Here is a 23,475-nt window from a genome sequence, read left to right as displayed (position 1 = left end):
GATTTTTTGTTGTTGTTGCAGAATAGGGTGAGGTGAGAGAAGCAGAATCCATTTATTACGTAGATGATTTTGTGCTATTATGTAGTAGTAAAATCTTTTCACTTACATGATATGGGCATTCATTTTTGCTGTTATGTCTGTAACGTGATATCAACAGCTAAGTATATTACTAGTTATAATATAGTGCACTATTATTTTCCTTTTTTATTTGCAGCAAGCTTTTTTCTTCAGGTTTTCTTTTTAAATTTAATAGATCTTGAGGTTTTTTTCTCACATATTGTCTGGTTTTATCTGTTCAAAATGATCCTTGCACCAGGGTGACTTTCCTGGGCTGGCAGACTGGAAAAGTTGCATGTTCTTTACAAGTGCTGCCTCTAATTGTTCCTTTTTGATAACTGAAAGAATCCAGGTTTCAGAGTAGCAGCCCTGTTAGTCTGTGTCCGCGAAAAGAACAGGAGGACTTGTGGCACCTTAGAGACTAACCACTTTATTTGAGCATAAGCTTTCGTGAGCTACAGCTCACTTCATCGGATGCATGCAGTGGAAAACACAATGGAGAGATTTTATATACACAGAAGACATGAAACAATGGGTGTTACCATACACATTGTCACAAGAGTGATCAGGTAAGGTGAGCTATTACCAGCAGGAGCTGGGGTGGTGACCTTTTGTAGTGATAATCAAGGTGGGCCATTTCCAGCTGTTGACAAGAACGTGTGAGGAACAGCACCCTGACAGCAGGATTGTCTGGCTATGTAGACTCCCTCCTCAGGCCCTACACTAGCAGCACTCCCAGCTACCTTCGAGACACCACTGACTTCCTGAGGAAACTACAATCCACTGGTGATCTTCCTGAAAACACCATCCTGGCCACTATGGGTGTAGAAGCCCTCTACACCAACATTCCACACAAAGATGGACTACACGCTATCAGGAACAGTATCCCCGATAATGTCATTGCAAACCTGGTGGCTGAACTTTGTGACTTTGTCCTCACCCATAACTATTTCAGATTTGGGGACAATGTATACCATCAAATCAGCGGCACTGCTATAGGTACCCGCATGGCCCCACAGTATGCCAACATTTTTATGGCTAACTTAGAATAACGCTTCCTCAGCTCTCGTCCCCTAATGCCCCTACTCTACTTGTGCTACGTTGATGACATCTTCATCATCTGGACCCAAGGAAAAGAAGCCCTTGAGGAATTCCGCCATGATTTCAACAATTTCCATCCCACCATCAACCTCAGCCTGGACCAGTCCACACAAGAGATCCACTTCCTGGACACTACAATGCTAATAAGCGATGGTCACATAAACACCACCCTATGCCAGAAACCAACTGACCGCTATGCTTACCTACATGCCTCCAGCTTTCATCCAGACCACACCACATGATCCATTGTCTACAGCCAAGCTCTACGATACAACCGCATTTGCTCCAACCCCTCAGACAGAGACAAACACCTACAAAATGGCTATCAAGCGTTCTTATAACTACAATACCCACCTGCTGAAGTGAAGAAACAGATTGACAGAGCCAGAAGAATACCCAGAAATCACCTACTACAGGACAGGCCCAACAATGAAAATAACAGAATGCCACTAGCCGTCACCTTCAGCCCCCAACTAAAACCTCTCCAACGCATCATCAAAGATCTACAACCTATCCTGAAGGACGACGCATCACTCTCACAGATCTTCGGAGACAGGCCAGTCCTCGCTTACAGACAGCCCCCCAACCTGAAGCAAATACTCACCAGCAACCACACAACAAAAACACTAACCCAGGAACCTACCCTTGCAACAAAGCCCGTTGCCAACTCTGTCCACATATCTATTCGGGGACACCATCATAGGGCCTAATCACATCAGCCACACTATCAGAGGCTCGTTCACCTGCGCATCTACCAATGTGATATATGCCATCATGTGCCAACAATGCCCCTCTGCCATGTACATTGTCCAAACTGGACAGTCTCTAAGTAAAAGAATATATGGACACAAATCAGACGTCAAGAATTATAACATTCAAAAACCAGTCGGAGAACACTTCAATCTCTTTGGTCACTTGATTACAGACATAAAAGTTGCAATTCTTCAACAAAAAAACTTCAAAAACAGACTCCAACTAGAGACTGCTGAATTGGAATTAATTTGCAAACTGGATACAATTAACTTAGGCTTGAATAAAGACTGGGAGTGGATCTGTCATTACAAAAGTAAAACTATTTCCCCTTGTTTATTTCCCCTCCTACTGTTCTTTGTAAAGTGCTGGAAATGGCCCACCTTGATTATCACTACAAAAGGTTTTTTTTTCTCTCCTGCTGGTAATAGCTCACCTTACCTGATCACTCTTGTTACAGTGTGTATGGTACCACCCATTGTTTCATGTTCTCTGTGTATATAAAATCTCCCCACTGTATTTTCCAGTGCATGCATCCAATGAAGTGAGCTGTAGCTCACGAAAGCTTATGCTCAAATAAATTTGTTAGTCTCGAAGGTGCCACAAGTACTCCTTTTCTTTTTGAAAGAATCCACATACTAAAAAAGGACCTTGAATCCCCCTACAACCATAAGATAATAACATTCAATCATGAGACACTGACATGATTTCAAGCACATAAGAATCATTGGTGTTTAAGGTGCACTGTTCAGTGCAAAAGATTCTAGCTTTTCTGGACAGCTGTGTTCTCTCTTTCTTGTTCCTCCAAGTGGAGGAGGGAGTGGACTTTAGTTTTTGTATTGGCCATATATTCATTTAATAGCGCTTACTGGGAAAAGGAAAAAAGTCCAGAAACTTCCTCAATCATAAATATCATGAACTACTGATGTTTATTTAGGAGAGAAAAAGGAAAAATACACTGCCTGCCATCATTAAAAAAGGGTGAGAGTTATTGTAACTTAGTCTTAGTAAAGTAGACTTCTATGAACCAGTAACTACAGAAACCACACTATTAACTCCTAGAGTTGAATTGATTCCTAGTTCATTAATCTGATTCATATTGTATGGCTCTCTTATACCTTTGAGAGGCTGTGCTGTGCTGTAGCAACGGAGGGCGGGGGGGGTGTAGAGCCTGAATGGGAGTTGCTGGAGGCATTCTGTGAAGGACACAAGCAGACAGAATGCTTCTGAGAGCACTGGGGAATATGCTCAGAAATGACAATGCTTCACTGTTTTATAAGGCATAATGTGTGCTTTCCCCCCTCCCCTCCCCTCCCCGCTCCCCGCAGTACTATCCTCCATTTACAAGAAAATGTGCACAGGGAACAGATCCAGAGCCAAACCCACCTGACCATGCCTCCTCTAGGGTGTGGAGTGCCCATGACCTTGCTGACCCCTCCCCCCATACCCCATTTGTGCTGGAGGAGAGAAAACACAGACATTCTGGATACCCTCTGTGTAGGTGCACTAGAGGGAGAGACTGAGGGTCAGGTTCCATGCTTTCTTTCTCCTACTTGTTTTTTTAGTCCTGTTGGTATCCTGAATCTAACCTTTGTAGACTTTATTAATTTAAGGATGTAATGATAATTTGCAGACATAACATCTTGGACTGTGATCTTCTCAGATCCCCTAAACTAAACCAGGTCAGGTTTGGTTAGCCCCTCCTTGGAGACTTCAGGAAAAACTCATATGCAGGGGAATGGTGTTGGTGTTTCAGTAGGTGGCACTCTTTCCTCTGAGTCAGTACCCCAAAATAATGATATAAGGGAGCAGTGTGAAGCTGAAGGTATCATCTCTCAGATGGGACAGAATACATCTTTTCTGATGAAATGTAAAACTAATGACCACTTGTCACCAAAGATCATATAGCACTTTTTATTGCTAGAATTCCAGTGTGAATCAAATTCCAGTTTACTTACACACTACTTATCTGAATTTCCACCTGTAGTTTTAATAGGGCTTGCTCTTCAGTTCTTGACTTAAACTGTAATGTAGTGTTGCTGTACACTGTTAAATAGTAATGTATTCCATTTCATAAGTGGTTCCATTCTATTGGTAGTTAGAGATACATGTGATATTTATTTACAGAACTCTGGCATTGTGTATCCGTATTTCTACTGCTTGTGGGAAAATGTCCTATAAACTCCCAGCAGTTCAGATCTCATAAACCCTGCTTCCTACTTAAAACTGTAGTCTGATCTCCTCCTACAAATAGTTTGGAGAGGAGCCAGTAACAGGACTGCAGTGGATTAAACCAGAAAAAATATCCCCAGCTGGAGGAGGATATTTAGGCATGCATAAACCGTGCAGCTCCATGCAGCTCTGGCTCTTGGGGGTACCTCTCAGCTACTCTGGCTTGTTCCAGCCTGATGGTGTCAAATCTGATCATTGAGAGGTGCATATTTTCATTCTGATTGAAGGGTTTTAAAATATCTGTCTTCAATCTGGAGGATGGCCGTTAAGTGGAAGTGCTAGCTGCGGCTGTTGACAGACAATCCTTGCAGAAGGATTAGTAGCAATGCCATTTAAAACAGAGGAGCTAGGAATATAACGACTATTCTGAATCCTGGTGCAGGAGCTAGGAAAATAAGGACCATCCAACTTTAAAGGGATGTATAATCCCTACTTTCAGGAACAGAGGTGTGTGTCCTCTGTGGTGGGCTCATTCTTTCGGGCCAAAGATTGGAAGTCTTGTTAGATAATGAGTATGTTTCTGAGTGCTAGCCCTTTTGGACATGAAATTACAGCTATGTGATCTGAAATAGACTTGGGGGATCCACAAGAACACTTACTCTTACAAAGATTTACACTGCCAAAGATAGATAGATTACAGCTAGAATTGGTTCTGTTCCTCAAAGAAGTTGCAGCCTTCTTGTGTATAAATTGCCTTTTTGTTTTCATTCATTTGACCACTGCCTTACCTATGAGAGTATGGCAACATTTAATGTGTGCAGCATCTAGAGCAGATACTTAAGGGAAACTAATTGGCCACTCTAAAATCAGAATTTTACCTTGGGGTACGTAGCTGCACATGAACTCATTAACTGTAGGCCCTTTTGTTTGTGTGCCTCATTCTTCTACTGTGGTTTGCTCTACACCATGGAGCTCTAAGGTAGGTGCCTCACAAGGATTCCTCAACTGGAAAATAGAAGCGTTAAATTATTCACTTAATACTTACGAAATGCACAGAGAATTGGGATTAAAGCACTGTGATAAGGTGGCTGGCCCCTGTAAATGAAGCAGGTCTGGCACCCCTGTACTGGAACAGGTGCTCCCTGTCTGGCCAATTAAGAAGATGGGGCAGCAACTGGAGGCTATAAAAGATTAGGGAGTGACCCAGTGAGCGAGAATTCTAGTGAGTCAGCCAAGAAAAATCAGGCGAATCAAGGAAGTCTGTGTAGACAACTGCAGAGAGCAGAAAAGCTGTCTAGAAAAAAAGGAATGAGTGGGAAGACAGTGGAGGGGCCAGCTGGCTGACTTTTAAGGGCTAAAGCCAATGGGAGAAGGCTGAAAAGGGCTAGGGCCTAAGAAACCAGTGAAGGGGCAGTTTGCTGTCCTTCCTGAGCCACAGAGAGCAAAGGCTGGAAAGGACTGAAGTCTGAAAATAAACAAGGGATGATGGCTTTAAGCTGGAGCCAACAGCTTTTGAGGGCTGAAGGTGGGGAGCAGTGAAGGAACTTACCCACTTACATTTCCAGGGCTGGAGAGCTGGACCCAGAGGAACCACCAGAAAGCCAGGGTGCGTGAGGGATACTCCTAGCCAAGAGGCTGTGGGGGTTCCTGTAGGAAGAGCAGGCTTGTACTCCAATTGGAAGGGCTGGAGTGGCTTCCCTGGTAGAAGGATTGGAGAAGACTACAACGAACAGCCCGGGCACGGTGAGTGCTGCTGTGGCTGTGTCAGAGAGCCAGGTGCGATCAGGGATGTTGAGGTTGTATTAGATCTATTGCCTAGATTATAGTGCTGGGACTTCATATACACAGGGTTTTCTCTTCTGATAAATTAACTCTCCAAGGGCTCTTTATACTCAGAAAAACACTTTAAACTATTTGTGGGGTCTATGATACAGGAAAACTGAGTTCAGTGTGTCTGTCATGGTGCAGCCTGCCATGGAGGGTGCTCTAGGTGGGGCTGCCTCATGACAAGCACATTTTTTTGTAGAATTTTTTAAAAATTATTTTTGAGTGGGACAGCCCTCCAGGTCCCCCAAAGACAACTGTCACTGAGAACACAAATGAGATCACTAACCCATAAGCTGCCCCGGAGATTCAAAAAAGGAGATACATGCTGATTTCACAATTGCCCTTTGGTGTCCTTAGGACATTAGAAAACAAATGCTATTAAGCTAATGTCAACAGTCTTCAGAGTTGATCACCTGGGAAGATTTGGCTGATAGTTGGTAAAGTGCATTGGGATTCTTTGGGATAATATTATCCTTACGTTTATTTGTTACATTATTTGTTTGCTGCAATGTGTCACTCAGACTGTCTTTGGATCTCATGGTTTCCTTGGCTACCACAAGAGCCTGTCCTTTATGCATAATCATGTTTTTTATTTTAGAAATAATTCAAAGTAACCAATTTTATTGCTCATAAAAATGAGAAGCCAATAGCAATGGCTTAAGCAACAGAGTAAGCAGAAGATGTGTGCACTTTTATAACCATTGCTGTCAACCTATTTCAGAGCATGGTGCGTATGATGCTTCATAAAACACATCAGTCCTGACCTTCTACACCTTTGCCAGCATTATTGATCTAGTGTAATTTCATGGATGTCTTTTCTCTGACAAGTAAAATACAGATATCTAGATTGTAGGTTATGCACTGTTAATGAAATCTAAATAAAATAATTTTATGTAGCTTTGTTATTTATTACTCAAAAGTTATATAGAACAATTTTCATTTTGTGTAACAATTGTTTTGAAGTCTTGGCTTGAGTCAACAGCCTTAATCCATTATCTAGGTGTCCGTGTCCAATTTGATAGAGAAGAAAATGAAAAATAAACACATACTACATCCATTTTAACATTGGTTTCTAGTTTGTAAACAGAGTATATCTGCTTAACTTTAAAATTGAAATATTGTGATAGTATTGGGTGTTGTGAATCTTAGTAAATTGTGCAGGTTTTATTTAAGTGGGGTAAAATATGCAGCACAATTGGTTCTGAAGTTAAAGCACTTTAGAAAATGTCCATATTTTGCAAAGACAAATTAAATTGCATCACTTTTGGGTTTAACACAAATGCAGAGTCAAAAGATTTAAACTGCTGTATATTTATTTGAAATGGTATTTGAACATTACGTGTAACCCAAAGTTGTTCCTTGAAAATTATATAGGGGACCAAATATATTCAAGCAGCACAGAGGCTCACAAAATATTTATGGTAAGTGTCCAGCCCTTTAAAAAATACTTTGCATACAGGATTTCTGAAGTATTTCCCCCCCTCCCCCCCAGCTCTTCATTCTTCTTAATATTATAGAGACCATCAGCAGGTGGAAAGCTGGGATCGTGGAGTCAGTCAAATGACCATAATCAACAACAGAAAAATTAAAAACTGGATCCATCTGCAGTTTGTTGTATCTTGTATATTTTCAATCATGTGCCCTGAATTATACTTTCAAAAGAGGGAACAAGTCTAGCCACTCCTACCACACACACAAAGTTTGCAGCACTCATGCGGTAAGATGTCAGGGCTCAAACATCCATTTATGGCACCCTACCACTGCTATATTCTACTAATTTTGGAGCTTTGCCCCAAAATTCTAATGCCTAAAAGGAGAACAGATGTAGCCACTTCTACTGCACTGACAAAAACTGAACCATACCACATCTTGGTACATGAGGGCTGCAAAAACCCACATCCAGTACCTGGATCTCGGCAACTTCTGTCCCTAAACCCTTAAATTGTATAATTGCGATAGAGCACAAGTGCTGCCTGTGCATGGAGCCCTGCTGGATCCTTCCATTTTTGGCACCAACCCCCAGGTTGTACTGTCCTGTCCAAACCTATATCATTGCTCTACTAGACAAGAAAATCTATGCTCCAGCACACCATTTGCAAGACCAAGCTAAAACACACATTTTGTGCCTGGGTTTTGCTAGATCTGGAGAAAGTTCTATTGCACATGTAGAAGCCAAGTGTGTCTGCTCGGATTCCATTATAAAAATATCAACTGATACATCCTGGCCCATGAACATGTGAAAAATCCAAATAGACACCTAGATCCAGCAGGGTATAGCCAAGTTTTTTTTTTTTTTTACTTACAGTATGGGGATTTAGGGCCAAAAGATTTTGTGACTTTACTGGACAGTGGAAATGGGGTGGTTGCTGTCAAAAATTGGCAGGACCAAGATGCCAGGTTCTTTGCACTGTTGTTCAGTTGGAATTTGGTTTGGTCTGGCTTTTTTTTTTTTTTTAAATGCAGTAGAATAACACTCATTCTCTACGGATGCGGTGGAATTTGGGAGATGAGGGATAAAAACTGCCTGGATACAGCTACTGGAACATTTTTATGCCCTTATTCTCTTGGAATGCATCAGAGACCAGAAACTTTTATGAACCAAGTGGCTTGTTCTCTATTCATGTAGTGGTATTTTGGGGATTGGTGCCCAGCACGAGCAGAATCCACCAAGATTCAAGTGATGTCAATTTTTTTTTTGAAGCATCCATGCACTAGGATGTGCCAGGGTACACACTTTTTTTTTTTTTTGGTGGGGTGGGGGGGAATGCAGTAGGAGTGACTATACTTGTTCCCTATTCATGCTGTGCAATTTGGGATGTGGGCCAAACCCCTGCAAGATCTAATAGGCACCCTCAGTAACACTATGAGCGGATCTTGTGCTTAGCAGTCTGTTTCAGGCTAAATGAGAGTTTAAGTTTCTTCTAAATTTAAAACCGACTTACTGGACTGTGAAACATTAACCGTAGTTGCTTATTTCTAATAGTTGTAATGACAGTGAATTAATGAACAAAGTGATGGCTGTAAAATCTGAATGCCTAGGAAAGGGGGAAGCAAAGAGATCCTACACTGTAACTGTACTGGGTAGAAACAGATCAAGTCGCGAAGATTTTTTTCTGCAGTTGGAGTAGATTTAGCAGCCTGATGATGTATTTCTTTATTTGAGGAAGTGTAACGGGTGGAATCTCAACCTGTAGCGAACTGCAGCCCTGTCGGCTGCCGGCCGTGCCCCGAAAACGTGGCATTGAGCATTAAGCGGCTGGAATGCAAAATCGCCTTCTGATGCCCCCGCTTCCACAACAGTGTCGGGGCAGAGGCTCGGAAACCTCGCTAGCCTTCAAGCAGCCCTACCAGTGCCACAGTCCTAGGGGCCGTGCCTGTGCAGCGGCACCCTGCAGACGCCCCTTTCTCTCGGTCTCCCCCGCCCCGCTCTGGCTCTGGCTCTCTCCAGTCTAGCCTGACGCAGGCAGATCGAAATCACCCTTAACAACCCAGCCTCCGGTAGAGTGGTGCCGGTGGGGTTCCGTTTAAGATTATGTCTCTAATCCTCCTTCCGTAGCTCAAGCGCGGCTCGCTGCCAAATCGCCCAGCCAGCCGGCGCAGGCTGGAGGCGTGTTTAAAGGGCGAGCGGAATCTGCCGGCGGCAGGTCGATCGGGAGCGATCGGCAAAGTTGGCTGAAGTGGGAAGCTGCGGCTACTTCGGGGAAAGTTGCTGGGAGCGGGGGAGAGACCGGCTGCGGAGGAAGGCGCCCCTGGCCCGAGGAGGAGTATGGGCACTTTGCGGGATTTACAGTACGCGCTGCAGGAGAAAATCGAGGAGCTGAGGCAGCGGGATGCTCTCATAGACGAGCTGGAGCTGGAGTTGGATCAGAAGGACGAACTGATCCAGAAACTACAAAACGAGCTGGACAAGTACCGCTCGGTGATCCGGCCCGCCACCCAGCAGGCGCAGCAGCAAACCTCCAGCACCCTGCAGGGGGAACACAGGACCAAGAGGCAGGCAATTTCAGCCGAGCCCACCGCATTTGACATCCAGGATCTCAGCCATGTCACCCTTCCCTTCTACCCCAAGAGCCCACAGTAAGCAGGGTTTAAGCGTTGTGTACATCCTGTCTTTGGTAGTTGAATGGTCTCTGTATTGTCTGTCCATCCACTTGTTTAGACGAGTCCTGCACCTTCTGCTTTCCATTTCTGTTCTCATTCTCAGAAATATGCCTCCTAACGCTTCTCTTGGGCTGCCCACATTTCTTCAGCCACGGTAACTGCTCGCATCCCTATTCCGTGGTGTCTTTGTCAGAGGTCCAGGTATTCCCGAACCCACTGTGAGCAGAGTTCCTAGACCGTGAAGGGGGAAAGCGCATTCTCCCTATTACTGGGGTGAAATTGCCCTTCCAAAAAAAAAAAAAAAAAAAAAAAAACCCGCTAACGCCTGCTTCATCAGACTGTCTTTTCCAATGTGGTACGTTTTTATGTCTGTTTTTGTGCTCATGGTTTCTGCCCTGAATTTGTCCGCATTGCTGAATGGTTGGCGTTTGAACTCTATGAAGCAAAACAGAATTGACTCTCCTGATTATTTTTCCCCTCTAAGAAAGGTGTTACTAATTCCTGAGCTGCTATAGTTAGCACCCAGAATTTGACAGGCAAATCCAGTCTCGTGATTTCTTTCTTTCTTTTTTTTAATTTGGTATTGCATCTGACAAGTGTGGGGTTTTTAAAGGTCTTATCTGACGCAGATCCTTAGTGTTACTGGTTTCATAGCGCTCTGCACAACTGCTTTGCATGTTTCCTGAGGTCAAGGCAGTATCTGAGCTGTGGCTGCTGGCGCTGTTGTCAGGTAGCTAAGTTTGCACATTTTTAGGTTTAAACATCATCCTCCGGGACGCAGAACTTGGATATAAAAATTGGCTCCTGGCTGTAGCTTAGCAGCCAAGCCTACCGAACTACTAGAGGAGATTTAAAATATAAATCCGACACGCAAGAGTCGCTATACTGCATTTCAGTCATCACCGAGGTTGTGATACAAGTGTCTCAACCAAGGAAATTCCGAGGTTAAAAGTTGCGTTGCATGTATACACTGAGCCAATTATGGCTAAGTATTGGAGCAGATGTTGTCATGCGGCACTGGGAAACTCCTACACTGTCTATGCGCAACAGGAGTGAAGGGCTGAGGGGAAGAGTGTTTGTTTCCTTGCTTTTTTTGGTTTTATTTCCATCCGCAATAGTCTTTGTCTACATCATTTTGTAACTAGACTGCTCTAGCTGTAACTTGACTGCTGAAAATTTGGCGGTCGTCCTTGGTTCGGGTGTGTAAAGTGTTTTCACTGGTGCTCCTCATGCAGCATCTCCCCTTCAGTTTGGAGTGAGAGAAGGTGTTCATGGTTTGACTGGGCAGGGACTGTAGGTATTTGCGGATGCTGTTTAGAAGGGAGTGTCTGCTGATTTTTGAGCTCCAGGAGCAGTTTTTGTAGCTCAGCTAATAACGCTTACTTGGCGACACAAGTTCTCACCCCACTTCTAACTTAGTCTTGTAAGGTATTGGCAGACATACCTGTGTATCTAATGAGGCATGTGGCCTTGTCTACTTAGGCACATTTGGCTAAGGAGAAGGTGATAAACTAACAGTTCCCTGGATAGTTCTGTGGCATTTTATGGAGAGCTTTGGAGTAACAAATATCAAGCAATTAAATTTGTTAAAAGATAAAATGAGAGATAATTAGTTTGGGGTGAACAACGATCAACACCAATAAGAGACCTCTTGTCAAGGAAAAATATAGCCGATCAAAGCTTTGCTGACGGTGTAATGTAGAGTGAGAGGTGAGGTGAAGTTGGTGGGTGAGTGACAGGTGTGGGGAGTTCCTTACCTGCCCAACTACAGGACAAGTGGGGAAGAGCCTAAGGTTGAAAACAATGCGCAGGTTTCCATCAGACTCACGTTCTGAGTAACGCCCTGCCTTTCTTGATATTACTCCTCCCCGCGCTTGCGAGCTTTTTCAGGAGGGGAGAAAGCTACTCCTGTGACGTTCGCCACTGTGCTGGTTTGGTTGTCAACACACTAGATGAAGGGACAGTTGCAATAAATCTCTTTCAAGCTTTAAATAAAATTGGGAGATCATCTATCCTTGTTTTACACTTGCCGTCACAGACTATGCAAATTGGTTTAAGTGAGAAAACTGAGCACGTATGGAAGAGAGACACTATCCTCCATACAGTGCTTAATATCTTTTTCACTCCCCAATAAATGTTGATGTGTTTTGGTCTCATAATCACGAAAAAGCTTGTATACTCTTTAATTCATGTCTTATATCAGAACACCACACGCAGTTTAATGTGTTATCAGCACGATTATTTTTAAGTCATTTTGGAAATTTTTCATTTTTGATATATAAAAAAGGTTTGCAGTTCAATATCTTAACTTAGAACATTCTCTTAGACCATAAGGTGAGTAGGAATTTGTGTGGGTGAAGCAAATCTGCTAGAGGAAATATCTCCTAAGTAAAATATATACCCAATACTAAAAGCTAGCATTGAGTCTCTTGTACACATTACAATAGGCTAGCCTCTTTCTGTTAGATTCAGTTCACTGCTTGCCTAATGTTTTGTTTTATTATTTGACGTGTCCAAATGTATTTGTCTGGTCTGTAACCATCAAATGTGTCTCATTAAGAGTTAAAACTCAGAATCCCTGCTTCTGGGAAGTCTCTCTCCCCCCCCTTTCCCCCCCCCCCCACTAAAGCTAGTCAAAGGCTGGAAGGGGAGAGGGGCCTCATTAAGTCATATCTGTCTGATGTTTATAGCTGGCATTTTCCTTACGGTATGAGCGGTTAGTGAAAGGAAGGTGGGGGGGGCGGGCGGGGATTTCTCACAACAGCATGGCTTATGGGTTATTTAGGCCATTCTTGTACTACTTTTTCTGATGTGGGAAGTATGAAGCAGGGCACTCCAGCAGTTTGACACGTGGCCCTTGTATTCATTCCAGTCTGTATCGGATTTCCCATAGAAAAGCCTTTGAAGACTCTCTTTATTTGTGTCAGTGAAGCATAATAAGCAAGGAATAATATAGGTCTGCACTGTCCCTCAGTCTGGCTGAAGTGAAAAACAAAGTGGCTAACAGATCTGGAAGTTTGAAAGTGAGCTATACATTCACTGAAGTGGTTCTTGGAAAGTGACATAATGCAATAACTCTGATAGGTAATACAAGATCAGGAAAGTTTATGCTCAGATAAATTAGTTAGTCTCTAAGGTGCCACAAGTACTCCTTTTTTCTTTTTGTGGCTACAGACTAACAGGGCTGCTACTCTGAAACCTTAAATAATTGGGTTATTGATTATGAATATCCAGATTGTTTTATATACATAGGTTTAAATTACCACCTTTTAAGCAAGTGAATGTGAGCACATCTTGTGTGGAGATATTTTTAAATATCTGTGTAGTGTATATACAGCACCTTTGTCTAAATCTAATAAACCAAGACACCAGTCATATCACTTTTAAAAAGTTAATTCCAAGTCTGCAGGCCCTGTGTACAACCAGGTCAAGTTTAGTAATTGTGGCTAATTTTTCTTCTTTTTTTAAAGAAAAAGGTGGTTTAGAAAGCACCATTCAGAGTTTACAGAAATATCTTGCATAAGAACCACTTTCCCTTCAAGGTTAAGGGCAATTCAGATCCAGTTGTGAGAGTCAGAAATAAGATATGTAATTCACTGTGTTATCCAAATATTGACGGGGGGGAGGGTGTGTGTGTCATGAAATCATACCAAAATAAGGTACTTTGCTGGCATCCTTTTATTTAGGAAACTAATTCGCAAGAGTGCACTTCTAATTCTCTCTGGCCTCTTTAGGTAAGGGAGTGATTTCCTGCTGTAGTTTGGTTGAATTTTTTCAATAGTTTAAGAATGTAACTATAATGTGTACTTTTGAGTGACTGTAACATTTGACTGAGAAGATTGTTGCATCCCTTCAGGAGGAAAAGGGATTGTATTTTAAAATACATCATTCCACAGAGTACTCATTCCATTGTGAAACCTTACACATCTCATCCTATTAATTATTTCAGTGCTGTATATCCCTTGCAGCATGTCCATAACCCTCTTACAATTAGTAGAGATCACATGGCTTTAATAAAAGACAGGAATCATTAACACGAGGTGAAGGGCAAGCATGCCTTCTATATTTCGCACTGTTTGGCTCAAGGTTTGCAGCAGTTATTGCGTTTCCCTGCAGTTCTAGGTAGAAGTGTAGTTATGTGTTTAATTTACTTATTCATTAATAGCCATTTAGGAGAAAATCCTCCAACTCCTTTCAGTTCTTCCATGGACACTAGGACAATGAAGACATCAATAGGCTCTTTTGAGAGGAGGTAGTGGGATAGTTTGAGGGGCAGCCAAATTCTGTACCCCAGAAAAGGGGGTTTATAATGGAAACACTAACAGATCCTTTAATACAGAGGCACTAGCTGCTGCCACTAGAATACAAATGGCAGTTTTCTCTGGCTGCTGGGGCCCCATTTCCAGGCTTGTGTTCCTTGTTTCGCTGAAGACTAGGATTTGGTTTCCTGATGGGGGTGGAGGGGAGGGGGTCAGAGGGAAGCAGACTCTGTTTCTATTGTTGCTGTTGGCTGCGAAGGCCTGGTACTTTTTTTTTCTTTCCTTGTCGGCCTAGCAATGGAGGAGCTCCAGCGTATCCTAGCAACCAGTGTCTAACGCTCGCCTGCGGGTCTCTTCGCCCTCTCTCCTCTAGGTGCCTGCCCAGGCCCATGAATTGGCTGGGTTCGCCCGTCAGCCCAGCCGCGCGCACTGGCAGCGGAACGCCGCTTTACAGCTTACTAGGCAACAAGCCCGCAGCGAAAGCGGCACCCCAGGCTTCGAGGGCGAGCCAGTTATTGCAATCCTAGCTTTGGTGCTTGAAATTCCAGTCTGAATTGGCTAGCAGCTGCTGCTGCCTCCCCCTGCTCTCTCCTGTTAGTATCCGGTATGCTGCGGGCTCGGCTGCCTGCAAGATATTTCAGCTATTCAGTCTGAAGGACAGTGCATGGGAATGTTCTCGGTAGAGTTCACAACCCCTCCCACAGCTAACGTGTGATGGGGGGGAGCAGTACCAGGTGAGACAGTCCCAGGAAGGCTTCCCTTTGTCTCTCTGCAATAGAATAGCTCTTTAAGACCGGAAACTAGCATTTGGGGAAGTGTTTGAAGGGGTCGGCAGGTCCCAGACTCTCCTGCGGAGTCGACCTGAACTGTGTGTGTGTAGAATGGGAAGAGGGAGGCGCTGAGGATGGGGAGCAGAGCGAGAGAGGGGATACTGGTATTTCCACCCCCACCTCAGCTTGGACACCTGGGTTACCTAAAGGTATGGTCGTGGGCGGGGAAGTACAGGAGACCTGGCCTGTTTTGTGGGGAAGTTTGGGGAGAAGGTTGCACACATTCAAAGCTCCCTTCAGACCTGCCCCCGCTTGTGCTGTATTTGCAAGTCATCAGTATCCTGCAGCGGCTAATTCCCCTCTTTGCTGGGGGGGCAGCGTTTCCCCTACGACGCAGCTCCTGGGTATTTGCGATGGTGACTACTAGGTTGCATCGTAGGAAGACGTCCACCCCTCGCAGCTCCAGACTGTAACAGCCTTCTCTCCCCCCCCCCCCCCAATCGTCTTCCCAGCCAGCTGAAGTTTTTCCATAGATATTTTTCCTTTTAAGGCAAATAGCCGGAGCTCAACACTGGATCTCGAATTGAAACAGACGGCTCCAGTAGAGAGACAAGCAGAAAAGAGAGAGACACCCCCCCGCCCTCAAGCCCAGTCCGCCCCCCACCCGCCCTTGTCTGGTTAATTACAAAACATCCGGGTTCATATTGTTAGTCGATCTCACCGCTCTGCGAGGCTCGACGGAAACGAACGAGCAGCGGTGACTAGGGGAGGTGGCGACACCTGGGAAGAGACTAACTACCTGGGTCTAGTCCGATATTGTAGTGTCAATTTTCTCCTCCCTCTTCCCCCCGCCCCTTTCAAATTGTACAATAAAAATACAGGGAACAAGTCTTCCTGCTCCAGTCCTACTGCACAGAAGGGGGGCGGGAGGGGGAAATCTGGACCTTGCCACAGCTCTCCTCAATACAGCCCCCTTCCCACCTCCACCCACTCCCCCACCAAAAAATGGGTCCAGCACCTAATCCAACCTATAGCTACGCAAACTTTTGCTTCAAATTATGGTGTTTAGAAAACCTGTGTAACCATTCCTACCACATGAAAAACATGTTTTTGACCCTGGCACACAGGCTAAAAGCTGGCTGTGGCTCCCAATTCCACAGTGAAGTAAGAGCAGCTACACTTGTTTACTATTTAGCTTGCATAGTTTGGGGGTTAGGGTAAAAAGAAATTGCTCATATCCAGGTTCTGGATAGGCATTTTTGGCCACACTCTTGTGCCCCCAACACACCGAGGTCCCTATTTTTCTGGGAGAGTAGGAGTGACTCTTGTTTTTGATCCCATAGAATTTGGGAAAGTGAGGCCCAAAACTGGCAGAATCCAGGTATATACATCTTTTACTCCCTCCTCTCACCCCCAAGGCTGTATATCTCTGAACTTCCATTGAAGCTCTGGCCCAGTTGCCGCCACCTCACCAGCCCTCTTCATTTCTGGATTCAGGCTGATGGAGGGTACTGGTAGCTTATCTCTCCCTCTTACTGTAAATTCTTTGATAAATGGTTAGACACTTCTAATTGTTTCTGATAGGGCCCCTTTAAACGTGTAATTTAATAATTTCTTAGGGCTAAGAATGGCAAAAGGAAAGGCTTTATATGCGAGATGCATGTTTAATATAATTGCAAATACCTCTGATGAAAATAAGCTTAATCTAATCAATGTCAGTAGCAAAGTATTATTTTCCTCTCTGTCTTAGCATATGAAAATGTATTCAGCAGCTATATAGCACGTAAAGCACAGTAGATGTAATAAGGATGTCTGGAGTACCAGAGGCGTTAATTACAGAGGGACGTTAATCCTAAGGAAAAATAAATTTATTAGGAATAAATGTTTGTCACACATTTGTTGTACCTAAATGTCATGGATAAAATCACATGAATTTGGATAGGTAATCTTAGTTTCTAATTTAACATTTTATTCTCCAGCAATTTGGTGTGAAGGAATCTGAATGACTGTCAAAGCACTAGAAAACCCACAGGACCCTGCCTTGTGATTTTCAGATAATATTACCAGATTTAGGATTTATCACATTAAACTGTGTGGTCAATAAATTGACTGTAAAGCTTGTGGAAGTGATGTGACTTGAAGCAAAACAAGTTCTGAATTTGTGCAGGGTATCGTAAAATATAGAGAACCTGGCAAAGTTTTAATATATCTAGTGTTTCTAATAATTCAAGCTTACTTCCTCATCCCATGGTTTGTTTTTTTCTGTACATGTTGGTGATAATGGACGATAAAGTGGATAGAAAGCTGGCTAGATTGTCGGGCTCAATGGGTAGTAATCAATGGCTCTGTCAGGGTTCCCTCCCCACTCTGAACTCTAGTGTACAGACATGGGGACTCACATGAGAGACCCCCTAAGCTTATTTCTACCAGTTTAGGTTAAAAACTCCCCAAGGCACAAATTCTCTCTTGTACCTTGGATTAGGTAACGCTGCCACCACCAAGTGATTTAGACAAACTCAGGGAAAAGACCACTTGGAGTTCCTACTCCCCCGTAATATCCCCCCAAGCCCCCCCTCCTTTCTTGGGGAGGCTTGAGAATAAACAAGATGAGCACAGACCAACCTTGTGGTTTTTTTTGTTTGTTTTTTTTAGTGTCCTAAAAAAACCCCAATTGGATTCTAAAAGAAACAGAACTTTATTAGAAAGAAAAAAAGGTAAAAGAAACACCTCTCTAAAATTAGAATGGAAGATAATCGTACAGGGCAATCAGATTCAAAAACACAGAGGATTTCCCTCTGGGCCAAACTTTAAAGTTACAAAAAGAAAACCAGGAATACACCTTCCGCCCAGCACAGGGAAAATCACAAGCCAAAACAAAAATAAGCTAACTCATTCCCTTGCTAGTACTTGCTAATTCTAATGGAATTGGATTGCTTGCTTCCTTGATCTGTGTCCAGCAAGCACACAGAACAGACAGACCAAAACCTCCTCCCCCGCCACCCCCCGATTTGAAAGTATCTTGTCCCCTTATTGATCCTTTTGGTCAGGTGCCAGCCAGATTACCTGAGCTTCTTAACCCTTTACAGGTAAAAGGATTTTGTGCTCTGGCCAGGAGGGATTTTTATAGTACTGTATACAGGAAGGTTGTTACCCTTCCCTTTATATTTATGACCGGCTCCATGTCTAGTTGGCAGCTGGTATCAAGCGGAGTACCCCAAGGGTCAATCCTGGGGCCGGTTTTGTTCAATATCTTCATTAATGATCTGGAGGATGGCGTGGATTGCACCCTCAGCAAGTTTGCAGATGACACTAAACTGGGAGGAGTGGTAGATACGCTGGAGGGTAGGGATAGGGTCCAGAGCGACCTAGACAAATTAGAGGCTTGGGCCAAAAGAAATCTGATGAGGTTCAACAAGGGCAAATGCAGAGTCCTGCACTTAGGACAGAGAAATCCCTTGCACCGTGACAGACTAGGGGCCGAACAACTAGGCAGCAGTTCTGCAGAAAAGGACCTAGGGATTACAGTGGACGAGAAGCTGGATATGAGTCAACAGTGTCCCTTGTTGCCAAGAAGGCTAACGGCATTTTGGGCTGTATAAGTAGGGGTATTGCCAGCAGATCGAGGGATGTGGGCATTGGTGAGGCCTCATTTGGAGTACTGTGTCCAGTTTGGGGCCCCACACTACAAGAAGGATGTGGAAAAACTGGAAAGCATCCAGCGGAGGGCAACAAAAATGATTAGGGGACTGGAACACATGACTTATGAGGAGAGGCTGAGGGAACTGGGATTGTTTAGTCTGCGGAAGAGAAGAATGAGGGGGGATTTGATAGCTGCTTTCAACTACCTGAAAGGGGGTTCCAAAGGATCTAGACTGTTTTCAGTGGTACCAGATGACAGAACGAAGAGTAATGGTCTCAAGTTGCAGTGGGGGAGGCTTAGGTTGGATATTAGGAAACACTTTTTCACTAGGAGGGCAGTGAAGCACTGGAATGTGTTATCTAGGGAGGTGGTGGTGGTGGTGAAATCTCCTTCCTTTGAGGTTTTTAAGGTCAGGCTTGACAAAGCCTTGGCTGGGATGATTTAGTTAGGGATTGGTCCTACTCTGAGCAGGGGGTTGGACTAGATGACCTCCTGAGATGCCTTCCAACCCTGATATTCTATGATTGTAGTCTAATGCATTATGTTATGCATTTAATATTAAAGTTCTATACAGTTACCTTAAATAATGCTTTTATTCTAAATTAAAATATTTTACAATGTAACTATTACAGTGAGAGAGGGTGATTTCCATGTTAATTGGCCACAATTTTGCAGGTAATAAATATGCTTTGCTCAAGAAAATATCAGGTATTTTTCTTGAACAGTCATGAGACAGTGGCATGAAGCCTTGTGCCTAAGGGTAATACCTTTTCAGGTAATGTGTGAAGTCTTCTGGAGATATACTGTTCATCATCCTAACTGTCCAGTCAAATCTGTAAATTATGGCTTTGATAGCATTTCTAACTTGAGCCTCAGAACTATGGGAGGGAAAGAGAGGGAGAGAGTACTGTCATGCCAAAGAAGAAAAATGAGAACAGTGAGTTTTGCCCCTCTGGAGTTATTGTTTATTATAGAATATAACATGTATTAGTCACACTCTGCCAGTTGTGCATGTGCCTAGATAATGTACTGTATGAGGAAGCTGATACAACTGATACTCTTGTCATTTTTAGACTTAGTTTATTGAAATCCATAATGACTGAACTACAAGTTTCACGTACATATTTACATGCAAAGAAGATATCTTCATTGGGTTTACGTGGGTTTGGCAGGAAAACATGTCTTTTTGCTTATATAATTAAAGTCAAACTAGCAGACAGGCAAACCTTGGACTAGCTTGTGATGTTCTGTGAAACAATTATGGCAGCAGGGGAAGCTGGATACAGAACAGAAAATAACCCGGAATATGCATCACAACCAGTAACATGCACATGGGCAAGGCACGATCAGGGCCTTATTGCAAGTAATTCCATTGACACAATGGGATCAAACCTGCAATTTAGAGGAGCTTTGAAGGTCGCTGGAATGCAGAACTACTTGGCCATGTCCACTTTCCCCAGCTATACATCTGGTGTACTGTGACTTGAAAGTGAAGCAGCAGACATCTTCAGATGACTGGTTAATACACCTTTACAAGATCTGGCCCTGCTAACATGAATAAGGACTAATCAAATCAATAACAGTTAATTAATCTGGGTCCTGGAAGTGCATCATAGGGACTAGGAAAAGTGATCCTAGACATTTTAGAAGGCACTATGCAGTTAGTTGTATGGACGAATAGTACTGGAATGAAGCTGTAAAGTAGACTTTTTGTGTATGAGAAGACCCTTGGTCTAATATTATTCACATGACTGAGACTACTTATCTGAGTAAGATTGGCAGGATTTGGTCCTATTATAATTCTAAACTCATGAAGTCCAGATTTTGGGGGCTAATAGTAATACTGAACACATACAATGTTGCATATGAAAAGCTGTGTACAATAACAAACTGCAGCAACCCTCTGAGGATTTTCTGCAGATGGAAAAGTTGAGTCACAGAGAAGTTAAATAGCTTGCCCAAGGTCACACAGCAAGTCTGTCAGAGGCTAGAGCTGGGATTAAAACCCAGTCGTTCCTGGCTCTTTATCCCATAGCTGGATCACAAGGGCTAGGTAATCGATCGAGAGCCAAATTTTGATTGCTTTAGTCAGACAAATAGTGATTTTAATTTCAATGGGACTACTTGCATGAGAACAGTGAACAGAATATGGCCATAGGTTTGCTAAACACAAAGATTTATAATTAAAAGTAATGCCAGCCGAAAATTTTCTTATAACTGAATAGCTTAAAAGAAGTTTGAATAATTGGCAAAGATTTTGGGATAGCTGACTAGCTTTCTACTATGGAAAACTGGTCAGGAAATCCTATAACAAGTCTTATTTTCCTATCTGTGAAAGTTGTCTCTGTTTTTCATTGCCTCCAATTTGATCTCCCGCATGTTGATATACAAAATAGCATCAGGCATTAAAGGGATTATGTTAGACTGAATTTGGACCAAAATTGAGATTTTTTTTTAAAAATATTTAAATCTAAGACCAATAGGGTTGCCCACAATTAGGGAGTCTGGGAGTCCTAATTTTCCCCAAGAATCAGGCTTTCATGCAGTTCAAATTTGCACCAACATCAACGGGCTTGTGCCCCTTGATGCCTAGAACATTCCCTGAAATTTTCAATTGATTAGATATGTCACTCCAAAGTTATTGGGTTACAGAGAAGTGCCGTTGAGTTGAGTGTTGGACCTTACTTCACTCAGCTATGGCCGAACAATTCACTCCGCTTTTATGATTAAAGATGCTATTAACTTCTCTGTGATATGATTTGATTGGAATCAAATCAGGGAATATGACTAAGAATGCTTTTTTAACAACGGTTAAACTTTATACTGGCTATTTTCCCATAGTAAAAACAAAAATGATTTTAAAAAAATTGTCAGAAACAAAAGCAGATTTATGCTTTTGTTATACCAATAAAATAAAAACCAGCAGGATCTTATTAAAGGGAAAAAGGCAAAATACCACATTTATTGTGAATCCAGAAAGAATCATAGTAAGCAATTAGTTATAGCTATAACATTCCATTCAATCTCATATTTATTCATACAAACACACACACACACAGGTTCTGCAAGGTTGTTATCATAGTTACCAGCCTTAGAGTTGCTCATGCCAAGCCACTGGCCAGGTGGCCTGGACATGAGGAGGGAGCAGGGCCTTGTCAGTTGCTCATCTGATGCTCCTGGAAGTTGGTTTGCAGAATCAGACCCCAAAGTTCTCACTTTCTAGAGTCCATTTTTATAGGAATTTCTTCCTATGCCACTCTATGGGAATTGCTTCATCATGCTGTTGCTGAATCAATCAGCGGATGGCACATTCCTGACGGCTCCGTGCTGCTAGATGTTATCTTGTTCTTTGGTTCTCCCATTCTTGAGGCTGTTGGGTGGATTCCAGTCTGCCCTCCGGGGGTCCTCTGGTTATTTCCACTTGACGCCGCCTTCAGCCGATGGACACTGGATTCTTAGGCTGGCACCTCCCTGATCATTCAGTTATTATCCACACCAAGCATCCATCCACATACATCCTCTATCTCTATTTTAATCACAATTGTTAATACAACAAAAGGGCGGGGAGTCTCTGGGTGCTGTTTCTGTTGTTACAGAGTATTGCTTTGAGTCTCTCTCTGTGTGAATTGCTTTGAGAACAGATTCTGTCTTAGAATGTACTAACACAGTTAGCAGCTTGCAAGTTTCACACATAGAGAGAGAGAAACAGTACCAAAAACCAAGAGACCTCTTAATTAGTAATACCCTGGAATTTAAACTATGGGGAATCAAACTCATTTGTGATTTTATTACAGAACTTTTTTGATATGATCCAACACTTTCTGAAGGCTGTACAGTTTGTCCCTGTGGAAATAATAAAATTATGCTGGGAATACAAACTTAGTTTTACAAAAAGTAAACAGCTAATGGGTGTACAGTGTATATTGAGCCTAATCTTATTCCCATCAAAGATAATGGGCATTTTGCCATTGTCTTCCGTGAGAATAGGGTTGGGACCATAAAAACTAGGGTGGCTGATTAATCACTGTTAACTCACGCAATTAACTCATACAAATTAACTGCAATTAAAAATATTAATCATGATTAATCACACTGTTAAAGAAAAGAATACCAATTTAAATGTATTAAATATTTTTGGATGTTTTTCTACACTTTTCAAATATATTGATTTCAGTTACAACACAGAATACAAAGTGTACAGGGTTCACTTTATATTTTTGATTACCAATATTTTCACTGTAAAAATGATAAACAAAAAATAGTATTCACTTCATACAAGTACTGTAGTGCACTCTCTTTATCATGAAAGTGCAATTTACAAATGTAGATTTGTTTGTTTTTTTACTTAACTGTTTTGTTTTTGAGTGCAATGTAAAACTTTGGAGCCTATAAATCCACTCAGTCCGACTTCTTGTTCAGCCAATCACGCAGACAAACAAGTTTGTTTACATTTACAGGAGATAATGCTGCCTGCTTATTATTTACAATGTCACCTGAAAGTGAGAACAGGCATTCACATGGCTCTTTTGTAGCCGGCATTGTAAGGTATTTACATGCCAGATATGCTAAACATTCGTAGGCCCCTTTCTGCTTCGGCCACCGTTCCAGAGGACATGTGGTGATGCTTGTTTTAAAAAAAAGAGTTAATTAAATTTGAACTTCTTGAGGGGAGACTTGCGTGTCTCCTGCTCCGTTTTACCCACGTTCTGGTATATTTCATGGTATAGCAGTCTCAGATGACAACTCAGCACATGTACAATGACAGGTTTCAGAGTAACAGCCGTGTTAGTCTGTATTC

General features: G+C 42.7%; 1 protein-coding gene across 3 annotated transcripts in view; it reads left to right on the top strand.

Moving 5' to 3' along the window:
* PRKG1 (protein kinase cGMP-dependent 1) overlaps positions 1–23,475 on the top strand; it is a 901,242-nt gene that overhangs the window by 98,471 nt on the left and 779,296 nt on the right. Inside the window, exon 1 of one of the 3 annotated variants that reach the window (XM_073353691.1) lies at positions 9,495–9,984. The exons of the other annotated variants lie outside the window; for them this stretch is intronic. Within the exon in view, the coding sequence (XP_073209792.1) occupies positions 9,674–9,984 (311 nt within the window). The 5' untranslated portion in view covers positions 9,495–9,673. Of the gene's footprint in view, positions 1–9,494; positions 9,985–23,475 lie in introns of those variants that run through there. 3 annotated transcript variants of the gene reach the window in all.

Source organism: Lepidochelys kempii, chromosome 7, assembly GCF_965140265.1.
Source record: "Lepidochelys kempii isolate rLepKem1 chromosome 7, rLepKem1.hap2, whole genome shotgun sequence".
NCBI classification, from domain to species: Eukaryota; Metazoa; Chordata; order Testudines; family Cheloniidae; genus Lepidochelys; species Lepidochelys kempii.
This window is presented reverse-complemented; position numbering and strand designations above follow the sequence as displayed.